Genomic DNA, 17,075 nt, shown 5'->3' with positions numbered 1-17,075 from the left:
TCCGCAACAAGAGAGGCCGCGATAGTGAGAGGCCCGCGCACCGCGATGAAGAGTGGCTCCCGCTCACCGCAACTGGAGAAAGCCCGCGCACAGAAACGAAGACCCAATGCAGCCAAAAATAAATAAATAAATAAATTTTAAAAAAAAATGCTGTCTTCTGTTTTTCGACTTTGATAAATACCTAAGGAATAATGAGCTACCATTTATGGTATGCCTCCTGTAAGCCACACTTTGAACTAGCCATTATAAAACTTAGTTTAATTCTCAGAGTAATCTGATGAGCCGTATTTTACAGAAAAAGAAACAAGTTCTAAGAAGTTATATGACATGCCCTAGGCCACCCAGTTAGCAAGCAGTAGAGCCCTAACTCCCTTTAGCTTCAGCGTCTATATTGATTCTTCATTTTGGCTAGTAATACAGTATGTTATTGCTTTGTCAATTTCACCATAAATCCTCAGACATTTCCTCAATGTCGGAAAGCCTTTCCTTTACACAAAAGGCTGAACAGTTCTGTTGCAAAAACGTTAACTTCTCTATTATTCTAGCACAAATACTGTCATTCTATAACTATGTTAATGTTGAGATTCAGCAATTACTTTATTTTTTTTTTAATTAATTAATTTTTAAAAAAAAAATTATTGGCTGTGTTGGGTCTTCGTTGCTGCATGCAGGCTTCTCATTGCAGTGGCTTCTCCTGTGTTGCAGAGCACGGGCTCTAGGCGCGCTGGCTTCAGTAGTTGTGGCACGTGGGCTCAGTTGCTCTGAGACCTGGGGGATCTTCCTGGACCAGGGCTTGAACCCGTGTCTCCTGCACTGGCAGGCAGATTCTTAACCACTGCGTCACCAGGCAAGTCCCACAGCAATTACTTTAAAAGTCAAGTAGCAAAACTAATCCAGTGAATTTTTTCCCATAGGTAGATAACATGCTTTCAACTCCTAAAACTTTAACATATGGTAAGAAAAATGTAGTACAACCTGCACAAACTTCCTTCTGTCTACTACTTCAACATTCTTTTATGAACTGACTTTAAAAACTTCTATTTAGATCTTTATTGTGTCTATTTAAATTGATAAATTTTACGGATGTAAAGGTGAAAATCCACTCACTGTTAAAAAATCATTGACATGTGAGGCAAGGTACAGGTGGTGAACTTCTCTAGAAATGTGGTAAGAGAACATGAAATATTTTACATAAAAGCAACGTTATAACATTTCTAAGTGTCAGCACTTCTGATTTATATTCCATTTCACTCAACGCATTGCAAATACACCTTGCAGGTAATGTTACTCCTAAATTATATCTTTAAAAACAGGGATTCTTACTACGTGGAGACGGGTTATGGCAAGCTTTATGGAACTGTTCAGTATATTGTACACACAAAAGTATTACTTCTAACACCAAAGCAGAAAGTATATACAAGTATAAAATTCAGAAAGTACAAATGTTTAGCATTGCATTTCTAAAATTATATACATTCATGTAGTTCTGTATAAACCGTGAGATGCCTTCTCACCATATCATCTGATCTCTGCAAACAATGGCTGTGAGAATAGCACAGGTGATGTTATTTCCTTATACAGAACAGAAAAACTGAGGCTTAGCCCTGGGTCATTCAGTAGGTAAGTAGCACAGGCCCAGCCTAAATCGAACGATGTGACATATGTTAGTTCCCTTCTACCCTCCCTTTCAGGATACCCACTACCTCCTTAGCAGTGGACTAGGTGGACGTAAATGACACTATCAAGAATCAAAAAATCTGTATCTAGATCCAGAAAAGTCCATTTGAAGAGAAGCAAAAAATTATTAAAATATTAAGTTACCTAATCATAACATTTTAAAAACCCACATGGGCTCCATTTAAACTATTTATTCAACTTTCGGTCACTGGCAGTCTCATTACACCAGCTTTTCTCAAGAATTCTTAATGTCACTCATTAAGCAAATATTTTGTAAGCATCTCCTAAATTTAGGCTTTGGAAATAGATTAGGAAAAAACCAAAATTTCTGCCCTCACTGAGGTTACATTCCAGGAGCGGGGAGACAATAAATAAGTAAAATAATTAGTGTATTTGGTGGGGCACAGGAGCTACAGAGTAAAATTAAAAAGGGAAAGAAGATAAGGAATGGGCGTGTGTACTGGGGAGGGAGGGAAAGGAAGCCGTAGGATGTTACACGTTCACCTTGCAAAGTTTATACCCACATTCAACAGCTGTTAAGTAAGTCATCACAATACTCGCTACGTGGGATGAGAATTTACACACTCCTGACATTTCCATCCTCTCCTATTTCAAGAAACAAAAAGAAAATTATCCGACGCCTCGGCACTGCTGTTCAGAACCCCGATTTCTGTATCAGACCTTGTTTCCTTAAGAAAAGAGCAAGCGCTGGGGCAAAAAGTTCGACCACTGATAACAATACCAGCTTGGGAGACAGGAGTTAAAACAATCGGGTGGGTGCGACTCGGAGCTCCGATCCCGCGGAGATCACTCGCTGCCCCGCGGCCACCGCCCTTCCAGTGGGCAGCGGACGCCGGGTTCCGTCGGTTTCACCCCAGACTCGGTGCCGCCGCGGACCCCGCCCCCGAGCGCTCTCCGGCCCCCGCGGCCTGGCCAGCCGGGCGCGCCGGCCATTGCCCAGCCCGCCCACCGCCCGCAGCCAGCTCGGCGTTCAGGGGCCGCCCCCGCCGACCGCCGGCCCCTCGCCGGCTGCCACGTAACCCTTCGCGGGAACCAGGAACTGCGCGGCGCGGCCGGCGGGAGGGGGCGGCGGCGGGAGGGCGGCGTGCGTGATGGCCGAGGGGGCGACGCGGCGGCCCCGGCCCCTGCGGGCGCACGGCGGCCAGGCTCCCGGGGCTCCGCAGCCCCAGCCCGGCAGGGCGCGGGGCACGCCCGCTCCTCCGGGCCAGGCGGCCGGCACCTCCCCCCGCACCCCCCGCCGGGGTCCCCCGCGGTTCCGGGCCGAGGGGCTGAGCTGGCAGCCGGGGCCCGGGGAGGGGACGGCGGGCGGGCGATTGGGGCGCGGGCAGGGCTCACCTCGAACATGAGCCCCAGCAAGAAGACCATCGCTACACAGGAGACGATGTCCGCGTGATTCTGCAGGACGAATTCGTGGCTCAGGACCGGGGGGCTCTTGGTGCTCTTCTTGCGAATCGCCATGGTGAAGCCGTCGCCCGTGCCTGCAGGTGCTCCGCCCCGGCTCCGCTCTTCCCAGCTGCTCACCGACTCGCCGCCGCCGCCGCCGCCGCCTCCTCCTCCCCCTGGCTGCTCCTCACAGCCCCGCCGCTGCCGCTCGCTGGGGCTTCACTTCCCATCCCACAGCCAGTACGCAGCCGCCGGGGCCGCCCGGAAAAAAAAAAAAAAAAAAAGGCAAGCCCACACAGGAGGCGAGCATGCGCACTGGGGAGACGGCGCTCTTTCGTGTCGCGGCCGCCCCTGCGAGCCCACAGCGCCGCCTAGGGAGCGGAGGCCGTCCGCCCGGGGCCGGGCGAGTGTAAGAAACCTGAGCGGCGCCTCCCCTGCTCCGCTCCAGGGCTGGGGTTGGGAGTCGTTTGAGGCGCGAGCTTCCTGCGGTTACTAAACAGGCTGAGTCCGCGCCGCGGTCAGAGGGCGGCCACGTGCTACGGCGTGCACGGGTGCAAGCGTGCTTTCCGCCCTCTGTGCCACCCTGGCCTTGGGTGTCAGTGCCTGTTTCCACATTGATTGTCACTTCTTGAAAGCCACTGCCACCAGCAAAATAACCTAAACGTATGAGTACAGCTTAACTACATAAGGGTAGGGGCATTCTTCGGTTTTAGCAGCTGCCTTAAAAGTTAACTTAAGAGTTATTTTAAACACGCCTGAGGACTTGTTTCCTGTTCTTTGTAGCCTTGAACTAGCTTTCAAAAAGGAACAATTCCTATTTGGTCTCACCTACCCATCCCCCAACGGGCATGCGACTGAAGTAAGTTCATAAGTTTGGGTTTACTGGCTTCATATTTATTATTAACGACACTTCTTGGTAATCTAGGGAGATGATTTTTAAAAGTTTGTGGATTAGACATGTCTTCCTCTTTCATATTTCTGCCCAAACCAAGACTCCCTGTATTCTTTCTCCAGATGAATTGTACCACTGTTTACCCATTTGCCAAATCTAGAAACCAGAGTCATCCTGGACTGATGCCTTTCAGCATCCTTCCATATCCAAACTATTACCAAAGAAACCCAAGGCCATTGAGTCCCCCCTTCCTTTTCCCACTGCTGCACCCTCAGGAGGGGACTCACTGCTCACCTACAATATTACAAGTCTGGTGAATGCCTTAGTGGTTTAAGAACATGGGTTTATAAGTCAGAATTCTGTCACTCATTATCTGTATGATCATGGTTACTTATCTCCATGAGATTCGATTTCTTCATTTATTTATGTATTCATGCATTCAAAAAACTATTTATTGGGCAGCTACCATATGCTAAGCACTGGGGATATAGAAATGAAGGAAAAGTACAATTGAACCTATTCTTATGGGCTTTCATTTTAGTATGGGAAGAGGATCTTTACACAAGATTTAAAAAGTGAAACATGTCTTAAATTGAGATGAGGGTCCTGGAGAAAAATAAAGCAAGGGGAATAGGGAAAGTGTGGGAAATTGCATTTGCCTGAAGACTTGAAGAGGTGAGGGAGCAAACCATATCATCAATAAAAAGGAGATAATTGTAGTACCTGTAGCCTACTTTAGCAATTAAATGAGATGATTCAAGGAAAGTGCTTAGTAGAGAGTTAGGTATAAATGTTACCTATTATTGTTATTATTTTTTCTTTTTGGCCACGCTGCTTGCGGGATCTTAGTTCCCTGACCAGGGATTGAGCCGGTGCCCCCTGCGGTGGAAGCAAGGAGTCCTAACTGCTGGACTACCAGGGAGGTCCCAAATGTTAGCTATTATTATTTTCCTACTTTCTGATCAAACAATTACTAGTTTTACCTACCTCCAAATCACCTTCCAATTTCATATTAGAATGATGCTTCTAACAAAATTTTTCAAATTTTTTTGGTGGTTTCCCTTTTCCTTTATGGGAAGCTAGCATGACTAAATAGTGCTTTATGGTTTGGCTTCTGCCTACCCAGACATTCTCAAACCCTTCCTCTATAGGCCCCAATCTCTTAGTACTAGCACTACTGGCTTCCCACTCTACACACACGATAGTCTGCTCTCTTCCCACGCTCTCCCTGGCTTTGTGCTCGCTGCTGCTTCTGTCTGGGATGTTTTCTCCTCTCCCCTCATCTACACACCCCACGCCTACTGTTCCTTCAAATCTCATTCACAGGTGACTTCACTGAAACCTTTACTGACTTCTGTGGCCATCTCTAATGACTCAACTGCATTTTTAAAAATAGCTTTAATGAGATATAATTTATATCACATAGTTCACCTATTTCAAGAGTACAATTTGATGATTTTTAGTATATTTACAAAATTGGGCAACCACCACCATAATCTAACTTTAGAACATTTTTATTATTCCCCAAAGAAAGACTTAGTTTTTGTTCTTGAAACTCATATACCTGGAATGGAAGACAATAAACAAGTCATTACCAATGTGATGGGTATTTTCAAGACTTGTTTGGTGAAGGGTGACATGGAAATATTCTAGGTCATTTGGAAATTAATTGTTCCACTGAAGTGAGTTTTTAAACTGAAATGGACTCTTTCAAACCTTAAAATTTAATTATTTTTCACTCTTTTGTGAGAAAATACCCCCACTGGTGTTCTTTTAGTTGCATGAAACCTACCATACTCTGGACAGCTGTAGGACTTGGGATGACTGTTGTATTTGGCAATTCAGAGGATGTGAGTTTGTGGCAGTGTGGGTTATCCAGGAAACAGATGCCAAGACAGAGTCAGAATCGTAAGGGATTCGTCAGCAATAACGTTTGTGAAAAGTAAATGGGAGAGGAGTCGGCAGGGAAAGGCTGCAGACCACGAAACCTGTCTGACACCTGTGAAAGGAAGGAGGGAGGACCCGCCAGGAAGACCTCACGCTGAGGTGCAGCCTGAGAACATCTCGGCCAGCCCAGCAGGGCGCTCCAGCACACTGGGCAGAAATGGTGGGTCCTTGTAGTACTGCTCTGCTTAGTCAGGGGCTGGGAGCTCCCGCCATGCACTCTTGCCATCTTCCAGAGAAAGTCACAGCTTTTGCCAGGAGGTCCTCTCCCACCGCTCTCTCTCGGGCTCAGTTACCTACCTGCTCCTTCCTCTGGCCCCTTGAATCACTCCATGGTTACAGCCAGTATCCCTTGTGGTTTCTGAAGAGTCCTTTTGTGAAAATTTCCTCAAATTACCCACGGTGAATGTGCCATTTGCTCCTGCTAGGACCCTAACTTACTATGAAGGTCATTAGTGACCTTCAAGAGAGTGTTTTCTTCGGAATGATAGGAATAAATAGCTGATTGGAGTGGGTTTCGAGAGAGTGGGCGGTGGAAACATGGAGGCATGTGTATAAGCAACTCATCTGAGGAGTTTTTCCTATAAGATGAGACAGAAATGGGCAAGTAGTTAGAGAGGGGCTGAAGGGTCTAGGGAAAGTTTTTGTTTTCTTTTTGGATATGATCCATTTTAAACAATTTTATTGAAGTATAGTTGATTTACAATGTTGTGTTAATTTCTGCTGTACAGCAAAGTGATTCAGTTATACATATATACATTCTTTTTCATATTCTTTTCCATTATGGTTTATCACAGGATATTGAATATAGTTCCCTGTGCTATACAGTAGGACCTTGTTGTTTATCCATTCTGTATATAATACTTTGTGTCCACTAATCCCAAACTCCCAACCCGTCCTTCCCCATGGATATGATCTATTTTATGTTTGCACGCAGAGAGAATGACCCTTTAGAGCAAGAAGTTTCTTCTGCAGGAGATACCTGCAGGTCTGTAAGAGGTGATGGCATCTTGTATACAAGTACAGGCACCCACTGTAACAGGGATGGGGTTCCCACAGTAACCAGAGGAGAGCAGAGTTTGTGGATAGGTTAAGAATGGCTAGATGAAGTTGTGTTCTTGTTGTTTCCATTTTCTCAGTAACATATGAAATCATCAGGAGTGGGGATAGTATATTGGAGACTGAGGAGAAAAAGGGGTAAAACTGTGGGAGGGTGAATGGATTAGAGGAGTGTCATCAGACAGCAGTGCTTCCTCCTTGAGGACCTGCATTGAAAGTGAGACTAGTAAGCAGAGCCCCATAATTGTCTTCGGTCCCATCCCCCTGCTTGGATACAGCTCTGGAGAAGGCAGAGAGTTGGGGTCTGCCAGGCCAGCATGACACAGGGGCAAGGATGTTGAGGGGAATTGCAGAATAGGCCAGGGCTGTGAGGAGGTGGCTGTGCTTCTCCTACCTGGTCACCCTCCACCCGCAATCCACCCTGTTTTGCTGTGAAAGGCAGACCTCTTCAGATCGCATCACTGAAGCTCCCTGGCCCTCTGACTTCAGCCAATGGAAGGCACTGGCCAAAAACCAGAAGCGAGTTTTGGGGCTTTATTCTCCCTTGATCCCTCCTGGCCTTATGATGGTTCTGGCCGGGCCTGTGTTCTCCGGTGGCCACAGCCCCTGTCAGCCTTTCTCTCACGTTCCAGCTCTTGCTGGGCTCAGTACCTCTTTCTCTCCCCTGCGTCTTCGGGCTGCCCGGGAGCTCCCCTATCTCTGCTTGGTTCTCTCAGCCGGCCCGCTCCTCTGTCCATAGGCCTTTCATGAAATTCTCTCCAGCTCAGCCCTTCCGAGGGTACCATCTGTTCCTTGCCAGTTCTGCATCCTCAGATACAGAGTGCTGGGGCCTCGGAACTGGGGACGCCCACGGGGTGGAAGATGGTTGGAGTGGGGCTAGTTGGCCAAAGAGCAAGTGGTCAGAGGGTGGGGTGCTGCGGATGAGTCCTGAGGTCGTGCGGTCCTTGGCCATGAGATGGGAGGGGCGTGATGGAGGGCGCACGTCGGAAGCGAGGAGTCATCGAGGCAGTAGGAGGGGAGAGCGCCCTCCATGCGCTTTATGGATGGTCTGTCGCCCGGAGTGACTCAGGGAGCAGAAGGGGAAGGGCGCGGGCGCAGACATCCCGCACGAGTGAAGAGGATGAAGAGGGGTCAGGAGACCGGTGAGCGGGTGACGGTCGCGGGGCCGCGGGTAGTGAGTGGGTGGTGTAGTTGGAGGGCATGGGCTTCCAGAAGAGCGCGGGCTTTGGGGGGAGGGGGGAGAGCTCTCTGTCGGCAGCAGGGAGGGGCATGGGCACACCCACTCCCCCGCTGGGCTCTGCTGCGTGCTGGGGTGGGCGGGAGAGCAGTTGCCTCGTGATGCTCCGGGGGAAGCAGGTTTCAGTTTCCACTGAGAGCGGCCCCAGGTGCAAGAGGGTGAAGAAACTGCAGAAAAGGGTGGAGGCTGTGGAGGGCTTGGTCGATGACACAGCTGGGGTTCTAGGGGATGCAGTGGAAGGGTGGGGGGAGGTTAGCTTAAGTCAAATCAGGGGAGGAAGAGCCACGAGGGGGAGAGAATGTGGTGATGGTGGATGACCTGGAGGTTCGCCTCCAAGGAGACTAAGGTGGAAAGGGTCCTGCCGCATGGGGCAACTATGCAGATGGTCTTTTAGGGAAAGTGGGGAATCAATTCTAATTTTAGCTTCCTTTTTAGGATGGACTGCTTCAGAAGCTTATAGGGAGGGAGGACTGCCGTTAAATCCTCTGAAGGTGGGTCATGGTGGTGGGGAAAGTGGTCTAAGGAGACCCTCAGGGCTCTGGAGGTTTCTCTTAAGCAGACTGATTGCTCAGGTGTGTCCAGCTCTGGAGGCTATTGTGTGTCCAGTGTGGTGCTGGCTCCTATGTGTACAGACACTGTCTTGTGGGTAAGTGATGTTTCCGCAAATGTAGCTTGGATCCCGAAATGTTGGGATTCTCAGGATATTTTTAATAGTTTAAAAAAGGACGAAAAGCAGACTGTTTGAAATTGGGTCTATCCAGGAAAATCTGTGGCATAGGGTTGCTGTAATTATGAGAAATATAAAAGAAACGGAGAGACAATCTTTGCCCTCAAAGAGGTTATTTCTAGTTGGTCGCATAAGACATATATGAAAAGGAAAAAAACAGTTCTGAGATGATGCGAAAGTAAGTACAGCAAGCATGTGCCTAATAAAAGGAAGAACTAAAATGGGACTGTTGGATTTCAACAGCTCCTAGGGGACAAAAGAATGGAAAAGAAGAAACTAATGTTTGTTGTATGACTACTGTGTTCCAGGTATTGATATTTTGCTTTCAAATAAGTTACATCATTTAGTTTTCACAGAAACCCTATGAATAGTTGTTATTCTAATTTAAAAATGGGGAAACTGAGGCTCAGAGAGGTTAAGTAATTTGCCCAAAGTCCCAGGGCTGGCAACCTGTTTGTCTGACAAACCCATTCTGTTTCAGTATAAATAGTACTCCAGGAGCTTCACTTACCAGGATGACCCTGAACTTCCAGAGAGCAATGATTCTCAACCTGATCCATTGAAGAGACTGGTTCCTGCTCTGATGGAAACACAAAGCCCATTAAAACAAAACAAAACAAAAACAGGTCATTTATCTGTTTACATGCTATTGTTAAATCATTTATAGTAAATTTTAAGAATATAAAATTGCGCTCGTCTTGTGAGGAAGAAATTGTATTTCTATGAGGAAGCGAAATCGTTGCTTTAATAGTTGGAAATGATACAATTTTCTTGAGTATAAATTTTACTGCTATGGAAACTATAAGCCAAATTTATAATGCAGTGTTGTTACTCCTAGGAAAGATTGTCAAGAGAGGACACGTCACCCTTGGAGGGAGAGCCAACTGGTAATGAAAAGGCTGTGACCCAGCCAGATCACTCTTGGGTCCCCCTAGGGGCAGGACTGTGATCTTCTGACCTCTAGAAGCTTAAGGAACCCAAGATGGAGTGTCTATCCTTATTTAAACTATAACTTAGTTCACTTTATTTAGTCTCACTTTGTTTAGCACAGCAAGGGCCTGAGTTAATGCTTCTCTGATAGATGAGAGATCAGTTTCAGAAAGTGGTGAATGCAAAGTGTAAAAATGGAAACAGGAAGTGTAAGTGATTTCAAGAAGTTTAGCTTCAAAGGGGAGGAGAGAGCAGGGTAGGTCACTAAAGAAGAATCAGGGAGTTAAGGTATGTTTCGTGTTTGCTGTTGAATGATGTGACAGTTGATCGTGTTTAGATACGAGAAAAGGGAAAAGAGGAAGAGGTTGAAGACACTGGGGAGATGGGGAGAGGTGGGAAAATTGATGGACGGAGGTCTTGAAGGTTTGGATCCTCCAGAACATAGGTAGAGGATTAACTTTACATAGGAGGGGACACCTCTTTTCACACGGAAATGAAGGAGGGACAAGGCAAGGTCAGCAGAGACAAAGCAGTCATGGACCTGAGTGGAGGTTCTTCCCCGCTGTGATGAGATCAGGAAGGGCAGTGCCAGGAAGACAGTGAGGCACAATCCTGTTTTGAAGGAATGAGAGGGGAGTGACAGCCACAAGCGTGGAGGGAAAGATGGCCACAGGAACAGGGTGGCCCTGGAGGGGTTTGGACAGGAGGAGACTGTCAGCCCCACTAAAGGGGCTTGGTGGTTTGAGGGGAGGGCTAGGATACAGTTTAAGCAGCTGGTTAAGGGAGTGCTCGGTGCAGGGTTGGAGGATGTAGGGCGTTTCTTTATACTGGAGTGGATTATCTTATTATAACTCTCCTAGTTGCAAGGGACTGAAAAGAAGATTCACAAGATTCAGCAGATTCAAAAGAAAAGCTTTGGGGAACTGGGACGCTCTGTGGATCGTGGGAGCTAGAACCAGGTACCTGACCTCATCAGGACTCTCTCTCAATGTATCGTTTTTTCTGTCTTTTGTTTCAGGTTGGCTTCATTTTTCCCTATAGTCAATGGACTTTATTTACATGGCAGAGAACATTGTCACTTGCAAGTTTTATCAGAACAATCCCAAAGGAAGACCTAGACAAAGCTGGCTTGGTTGTATGATCATGTCTGGGTCACGTGGCCTATCTTGGTCACATGCATTTCCCATGGGTAGGGTAAGTGAGTCTATTATTAGAAGGTGCAGAGGAAGAGGTGTTGGGCAAATAAGAACATGAACCAACATAGGTGTCCCAGGGAACATGGTGGGAAGGTTCTAAAGGTAGAGGAACAGCAGGAGGTGGTTGGATCAGGGGAGAAAAATCCAACAGTAGTATGACCCTGATTGAATGGATGGTCATAGACTAGATGGATGGGATAGAATAGATGGCTTGTATTTCAGGCAACAGCCAAGGACTCTGAAGATGTGTAGTAGGATGGATTTCTGAACTAAACTCAGCAGACACAGATAGAGGAGTGGTCCTGCTTTGAATTTGTTTCGCCTGCAAGAGGGTCTTAGTTCTCATGAACAGACAGGAAAATGGCGGTAGGTAAGTGGTTCCTGGGGAGATGGGTACACGAGGACACTGCAGCAGCAGATTGGGGGTATGCTTCGCAAAGTAACTGGAGACTCACCTCTGCCAGGGAGGTCACCCAGTAGATCACTTTCACCTGAGGAGAATGAAATGATGAGAGCATCGTTCTGTGCAAAATGCTTTGCTCAACTGCTTGTAAAATTAGAAGGTCTTATACCTCAGGGAATTTGTGACTGGTGGAGCTGACATGATGTCTTGTAGCCGTCAGAAAAATGGTGTATGGCTCGGTGCCTAGTAGAACCAAGGTCTTGGGGTGGTGGCCAAGGATTCTTTGGAGCTGTTTCCTTGTTTGCATCAGCCCTTGTGCTCAAAGACAAAGCTTACAGCACGAGTGAAAACAGTTAAAATGTGTACAGTTCTTTGCGGTCCCCCAAACACCGTTGATATATACATTATTAATTTTAATCTCATATCAACCAGGAACATAATGTTCTCCCTACTTCAAATAAGGAAGCAGAGGCTCAGTAAAATAACTTGTTTAAGATTTTACAATTATTAAATGTTAACTCCCAAGATGAAGAATGTGAATTTTTAAAAGTTATGGTAAGATTTTACTAAAAAGTAAATATGGTGCTTTATGGAGCTTAATTGGTGTTAAGTCCAAGTGAAATAATCATAAGGGAATATGTGAATGTGTTCTGTTAACAACAACAACAAAATAATAGCAACTAATATTTATTGGGTACCAAGCACTGTGATAAACACAAAGAACATTTAATACAGAACTCATTGAGTTAGGTACCATTATCATTCTTTTTCTGTAGATGAGGAATTGATTGGACAAATAATATTACTAAAGCATCACCACCACCACCATGATGAATGGAAACAGGAATAGGCCACATCCTGGGAAATCAATTAGTAGTTTATTTTAACTCAGGAAATGAGCGCCAGGCCAGGGAAGAAAAGAGAAAGGGATAAGTCCCTGAGACTATGTGAGAGAAACGATAGGTTTCGTTCCTGTGAAGCAAGCCCCTTTCATTTCCTAGGCAGTTTATCACTCCTGGCATCTCTCACACCCACCAGCATTTTCTTTGGTCTTCAGATCGCATCTACATCCTCAAACTATATCATAAATATTGCCTTGCTAAATGGTGTGGGGCTTGAAAGAAATAGGAGTGACCAAGGACAGATTCAGCTGGGCACATGGGGGGAATGGTGGTGCTACTTATCCAAATGGTGAGTTGGGAAGGAGAGGTGATCAGGAATATGGGATTGTGGAGTAAGCAGAAGAGTTCAGTTTTAGATATACTGAGTTTCTTCACATTGACGTCTGGACTTTGGGAGATAGCTACGTGAAGAGTCCCTGCAGACAGCAAAAGATTCAAGCTCAAGTATACATTTGGTGATGATGGTTACCACGACTAAAATGGATTAGCTCTTTGAGGTGGTGAATTAGAAGAAAGAAGAGCAACGAATTTAGTCTTGGGGGTGCCTGTAGCGAAGGGACTATAAAGGCGATCAGGATCTTAATTTTATATATATAGCATTTAATAACAGTGGTTTTCAGAGCACTTTTCTAACAGTAATTTCCCACGAATCCTCCATAAACTCTGGACGATGAAACTTTTAAAAGCTCACAACATTCTTTCACTCTTTAATCCTAATAACGAATTTATTTTAGGCTTAAATGCTATTGCAAGGAATGTGCTGGTCCAAAGGACAGTATTATTAGAAATTATTTCCTCTGAAGTTGAAATTCTTTAAAAACATACTAAATAAGACAAGTAATAAAATGGGGGAAGAAAAGGACAATGATTCTATTAAAAATTGGATTCCAAGAAAAATTGCTATAAGACTAGCTTCCAGGAAGTCAAGGCAAAATGTGAACATGTTGAATTAACTAGATGTTTGTCCCATGCAGAGTGTATGAAACATGGTTAATTATCAGCATCACATGGAACCTCCCTAACCTGGAGATTCTGGTGAGCGTGTCTGGCTTGGGGTCTGGGAAGCCGTGCATGTTTTCAAAGTTCCCCAGGTGATTCTAATAGTTAGTCCAATTTGACAAGCCCTAGTCTCATAAAGGAAATACACCAGTTCATATAGGAGAGAAAAACTTTTTTCTAGCTCTGAAATCTGAAAGAGATTTCGTTCCATGAACACTGAAGAACACTGAATAATAAAATACACAATGCCCTCAATAGCATTAAAAAAAAAAAACCAAACGGGTAGAGATTTTATGTGTGTGGATCTCACACTGACCTTTGATAAAACAAAAACCAACAACATAATACTAAATTATAATTCTGTTCGTGTGAATAAAGAACTATCTGGGTCAATGGGAAAAATGATATTCCTTGGTCCTTTTCAGGAATTCTGATTCAGCACATCTGGTTAGGGACCAGAAATTTGCTTATTTGTAATAAGTACCCCACTTGATAGTGATGGAAGTGGCTCAAGGCCATAGTTTTGCACCAAGAGAATGGATGGTTAACAATATTCCTTAGAGTTTCAGGTTTAGATATAAAATCTTGAGATACACCATTTGTGGTCAGCATGTTCACCATTTTTGAAAACTGAAGCAGGGGAAAGAAGCAGGATTAATCTACTCCCACAAAGTAGGCTGGGAACACTTCTATGGTATAAAACCAGAGAGCTTCTTTCAGTGAAAAATTTTCTTCAACCCTTGGGAAAATGTTAAAAGCATGGGCTGCATCATATGCCATTAGAATAGATGTTGGTCTCACTAAAAGGAAGAAATGGGTAATAGAATTGACATTCTATTATCACAGGTGATGATTTAGCATTCTCGACCTCCCATTTCCTTTCCTCCATTATCCTGTAATGCAATTTTTAATCAGTGTTTATGTTATTGCCTATGTAAAATTGAAGAGTCAGATAGTATTTCATACTTATTTCTTTCCTAACATCATTCTTATTTTTTGGACTCAGTGATTGCCTCATTTCCCCCCTCCGCCACCAGTATAGTTTTCTATTAACTGATTGTCCTTTCAGTTGCTCAACTAGAGTTGTTGTCTGACTACCAGCAGTTTTTTTTCCCCCAAAGCCTCAACCATCCCAGATAATGTTTCATTTCCTCCACCCTGGAGATCGCTCTCTGAAGCCTCCGCTTCCTCTTACTCCAATATGGAGCAGGCTTTGGAGACCCCTTTGTCTTAGAACTCACTTTTTTTGTTTTTGGCCGTGCTGTGCAGCTTGTGGGATCTTAGTTCCCCAACCAGGGATTGAACCTGGGCCCTTGGCAGTGAAAGTGTGAAGTCCTCACCACTGGACCACCAGGGAATTCCCTTAGAACTCACTCTTGACAATTTTCTGTATTGGATTTGCTGTTGCACCTGTGGGCCTTCCTTTTTCTTGTTTCTCTGGAGTGCATTATCCAGCAGTTCCCTAAAGAGAGGTGCATGGCAGATACACAAATTTTTGAGTCCTTACCTGGACACATGACTGATAATTCAGTTGGTTGTAAACTTCTAGGACACAAATAATTTTTCCCTCAGATAGTTGAAGGCATTATGTCCTAAAACCCCTGTTACATTTAAAAAGCCAGTGCCATTTTCTTTCTTTCTTTTTTTTTTTTTTTTTTTTTTTGCGGTACACGGGCCTCTCACTGCTGTGGCCTCTCCCGTTGCGGAGCACAGGTTCCGGATGTGCAGGCTCAGCAGCCATGGCTCACGGGTCAGTGCCATTTTGAGTCATGTTCCCTCCTCAGTGATTCTAACCACCAATCCTACCACCACACCCATAGCCTGAAAGCTTCTAAGGGCTTCTCTTTATTTCTGATATTCTGAAATTTTGAAATGGTATGACTTGGTATGGATTGTTTTATCTTTTTTTACACTGTTGAGCACTAAGTAGACCCTTTCAGTGGAAAGACTCATGTCCTTCAGTTCTGGGAAATCTTCATGTATTTCTTCTTTGATAATTTCTGCCTATTTTCAGTTCTTTTCTTTCTGGACCCCTATTTGATTTTGTACCTCCTGGTTTCCTTTTAAAGTCTTCTGTCTTTTTTCTTCTCTTTTCCATCTTTGTTGTTGTTTTCTTCTCAACTTTGTTTTCCAACCGTTCTATTTATTTTGGTTATATATTTTTATTTTCCAAGACTTTTTCACAGTTACTTTTCATAGTAATCTTTCTTATTTTATAAATTATAATACTTTCCCTTATCTCTCTAAAGATACTAATAATTAAAAAAATTTTCTCTACATTGACTTTTTTCTTTACTTTAGCTTGTTTTGCTCCATCATTTCTGATGTTTGATTTCTGTTTATACTAAGAGATACTGATTGGAAACTGTATATGTGGGTGAGTGTATGAGAGGATTTGTCAAATTGTAGGGAGATATGGCCATTGTGTTGGAGAACACACATATAACTGTATGTGCAGGTTTTTTCTTATTTTTTTCCCCCCAACCTGGGAGGATTTGATGAGGAGTTTTATAACAATGGTTCAAAGTGAGGTCTCTGACGAGATTAGGGTCTTGTGAGCAGGGCTTGTGCAAGTTTTTCTCTAGATCATTCTCTCTCTTGAGATGAAATTTCCAATCTTCTACCTGGCATTCATCTATTTGGAAGCTGCTGTTCTGGGGACAGGTGAGGAAAGGGGAATGGAGGTCTACTGTTCTGAATTTTGCTTAACTATTTTCTACCTTTCACCTCCAAGAATAAACATCAGTCTCTTTTTTTGAGGTGGTGGTTGGCTGGCTGTGTAGCACTGGGGTCTGTTGCACATAATAAGCTTTCACTATGGGGACTTACCTGGTGGTCCAGTGGTTAAGACACTGCGCTTCCAATGCAGGAGGTGTGAGTTCAATCCCTGGTCAGGGAACTAAGATCCCACATGCTACATGTGAAGCCAAAAAAAAAAAAAGCTTTCACCAATCCCAGTTTTTTAAAAAAAGGATTTATTTGTTTATTTGTTTATGGCTGTGTTGGGTCTTCGTTACTGTGTGCGGGCTTTCTCTAGTTGCGGCGAGCGGGGGCTACTCTTCGTTGCGATGCTCACGCTTCTCATTGAAGTGGCTTCTCTTGTTGCGTAGCACGGGCTCTGGGCGCGCGGGCTTCAGTAGTTGTGGTGCACGGGCTTAGTTGCCCCGCGGCATGTGGGATCTTCCCGGATTGGGGCAGGAACCCGTGTCCCCTGCATCAGCAGGCGGACTCTCAACCACTGCGCCACCAGGGAAGCCCCAATTTTTGGCTATAGTTTTATCACTTCCCTGACTCTATCTGCTGTCTTTCAAAATTTGATTAAAATCTCTGCAATCTCTTCTTGGATGGTCTTCTCAGGTTTATATCTTTTACTATTATTTTTTATCTTTACCTCTGTAAACTTTATATTATTTTGGGGGGGGGGCTCTTGGAAAGGAATGGCAATAAACATGTGATCCATCTGCCATAAACCAGCACCAAAAATTAATTTTCAAACAATAATGCTTAATATGGTTTTAAAAACTGCCTATAATGTTAATGGATTTTAATATGGATTTGCTGGGGATTCAGAATTTTAGCATTTTTGAGCAGTCTTTCAGGATAAACTTGGTAAGCAGCAGCCACTTTTTTGAGAATTTAATGTTATATAATTCAATAATGGATAAAATAAGCATAAATAGCACATAAGAGTCTTCATTTAACACT

At 44.6% G+C, this 17,075-nt stretch overlaps 2 protein-coding genes and 1 long non-coding RNA gene across 4 annotated transcripts in view; 1 reads left to right on the top strand and 2 right to left on the bottom strand.

Moving 5' to 3' along the window:
- The window catches only part of TRAM1 (translocation associated membrane protein 1), a 29,166-nt gene extending 25,740 nt beyond the window's left edge, over positions 1–3,426 (bottom strand). Inside the window, exon 1 of the mRNA XM_027127925.1 lies at positions 3,034–3,426. Within this exon, the coding sequence (XP_026983726.1) occupies positions 3,034–3,156 (123 nt within the window). The 5' untranslated portion in view covers positions 3,157–3,426. The remainder of the gene's footprint in view (positions 1–3,033) is intronic.
- A 1,728-nt stretch (positions 3,427–5,154) lies between these two features.
- LOC113631462 (uncharacterized) lies at positions 5,155–11,487 on the top strand. The gene is made up of 4 exons (XR_003437339.1): positions 5,155–6,080; positions 9,779–9,827; positions 10,889–11,064; positions 11,289–11,487. It is a non-coding gene; the product is annotated as an uncharacterized LOC113631462 (long non-coding RNA).
- LOC113631461 (vegetative cell wall protein gp1-like) lies at positions 7,945–16,276 on the bottom strand. Of its 2 annotated transcripts, XR_003437338.1 has the most exons (4): positions 11,639–16,276; positions 11,522–11,557; positions 9,452–9,520; positions 8,108–8,434 (listed from the first exon to the last, which is right to left on the bottom strand). XR_003437338.1 is itself a non-coding variant. In XM_027127927.1 (2 exons), exons 1-2 carry the CDS (start codon positions 9,540–9,542, stop codon positions 7,974–7,976), a joined length of 552 nt encoding a protein of 183 aa, XP_026983728.1. In that variant the 3' UTR covers positions 7,945–7,973. The 2 variants fall into 2 exon arrangements, 1 of the variants encoding a protein (XP_026983728.1); XM_027127927.1 differs by lacking the exons at positions 11,522–11,557; positions 11,639–16,276 and having other exon boundaries at positions 7,945–8,434; positions 9,452–9,542.
- Between the last annotated feature and the right edge of the window lie 799 nt (positions 16,277–17,075).

The sequence above is a fragment of the Aethalodelphis obliquidens genome, unplaced genomic scaffold (assembly GCF_003676395.1).
Source record: "Aethalodelphis obliquidens isolate GAN/ISIS:26980383/991018 unplaced genomic scaffold, ASM367639v1 scaffold33, whole genome shotgun sequence".
Classification (NCBI taxonomy): Eukaryota; Metazoa; Chordata; class Mammalia; order Artiodactyla; family Delphinidae; genus Aethalodelphis; species Aethalodelphis obliquidens.
The sequence above is the reverse complement of the archived record's forward strand: the minus strand, read 5'-3'. Positions and strand labels throughout refer to the sequence as shown.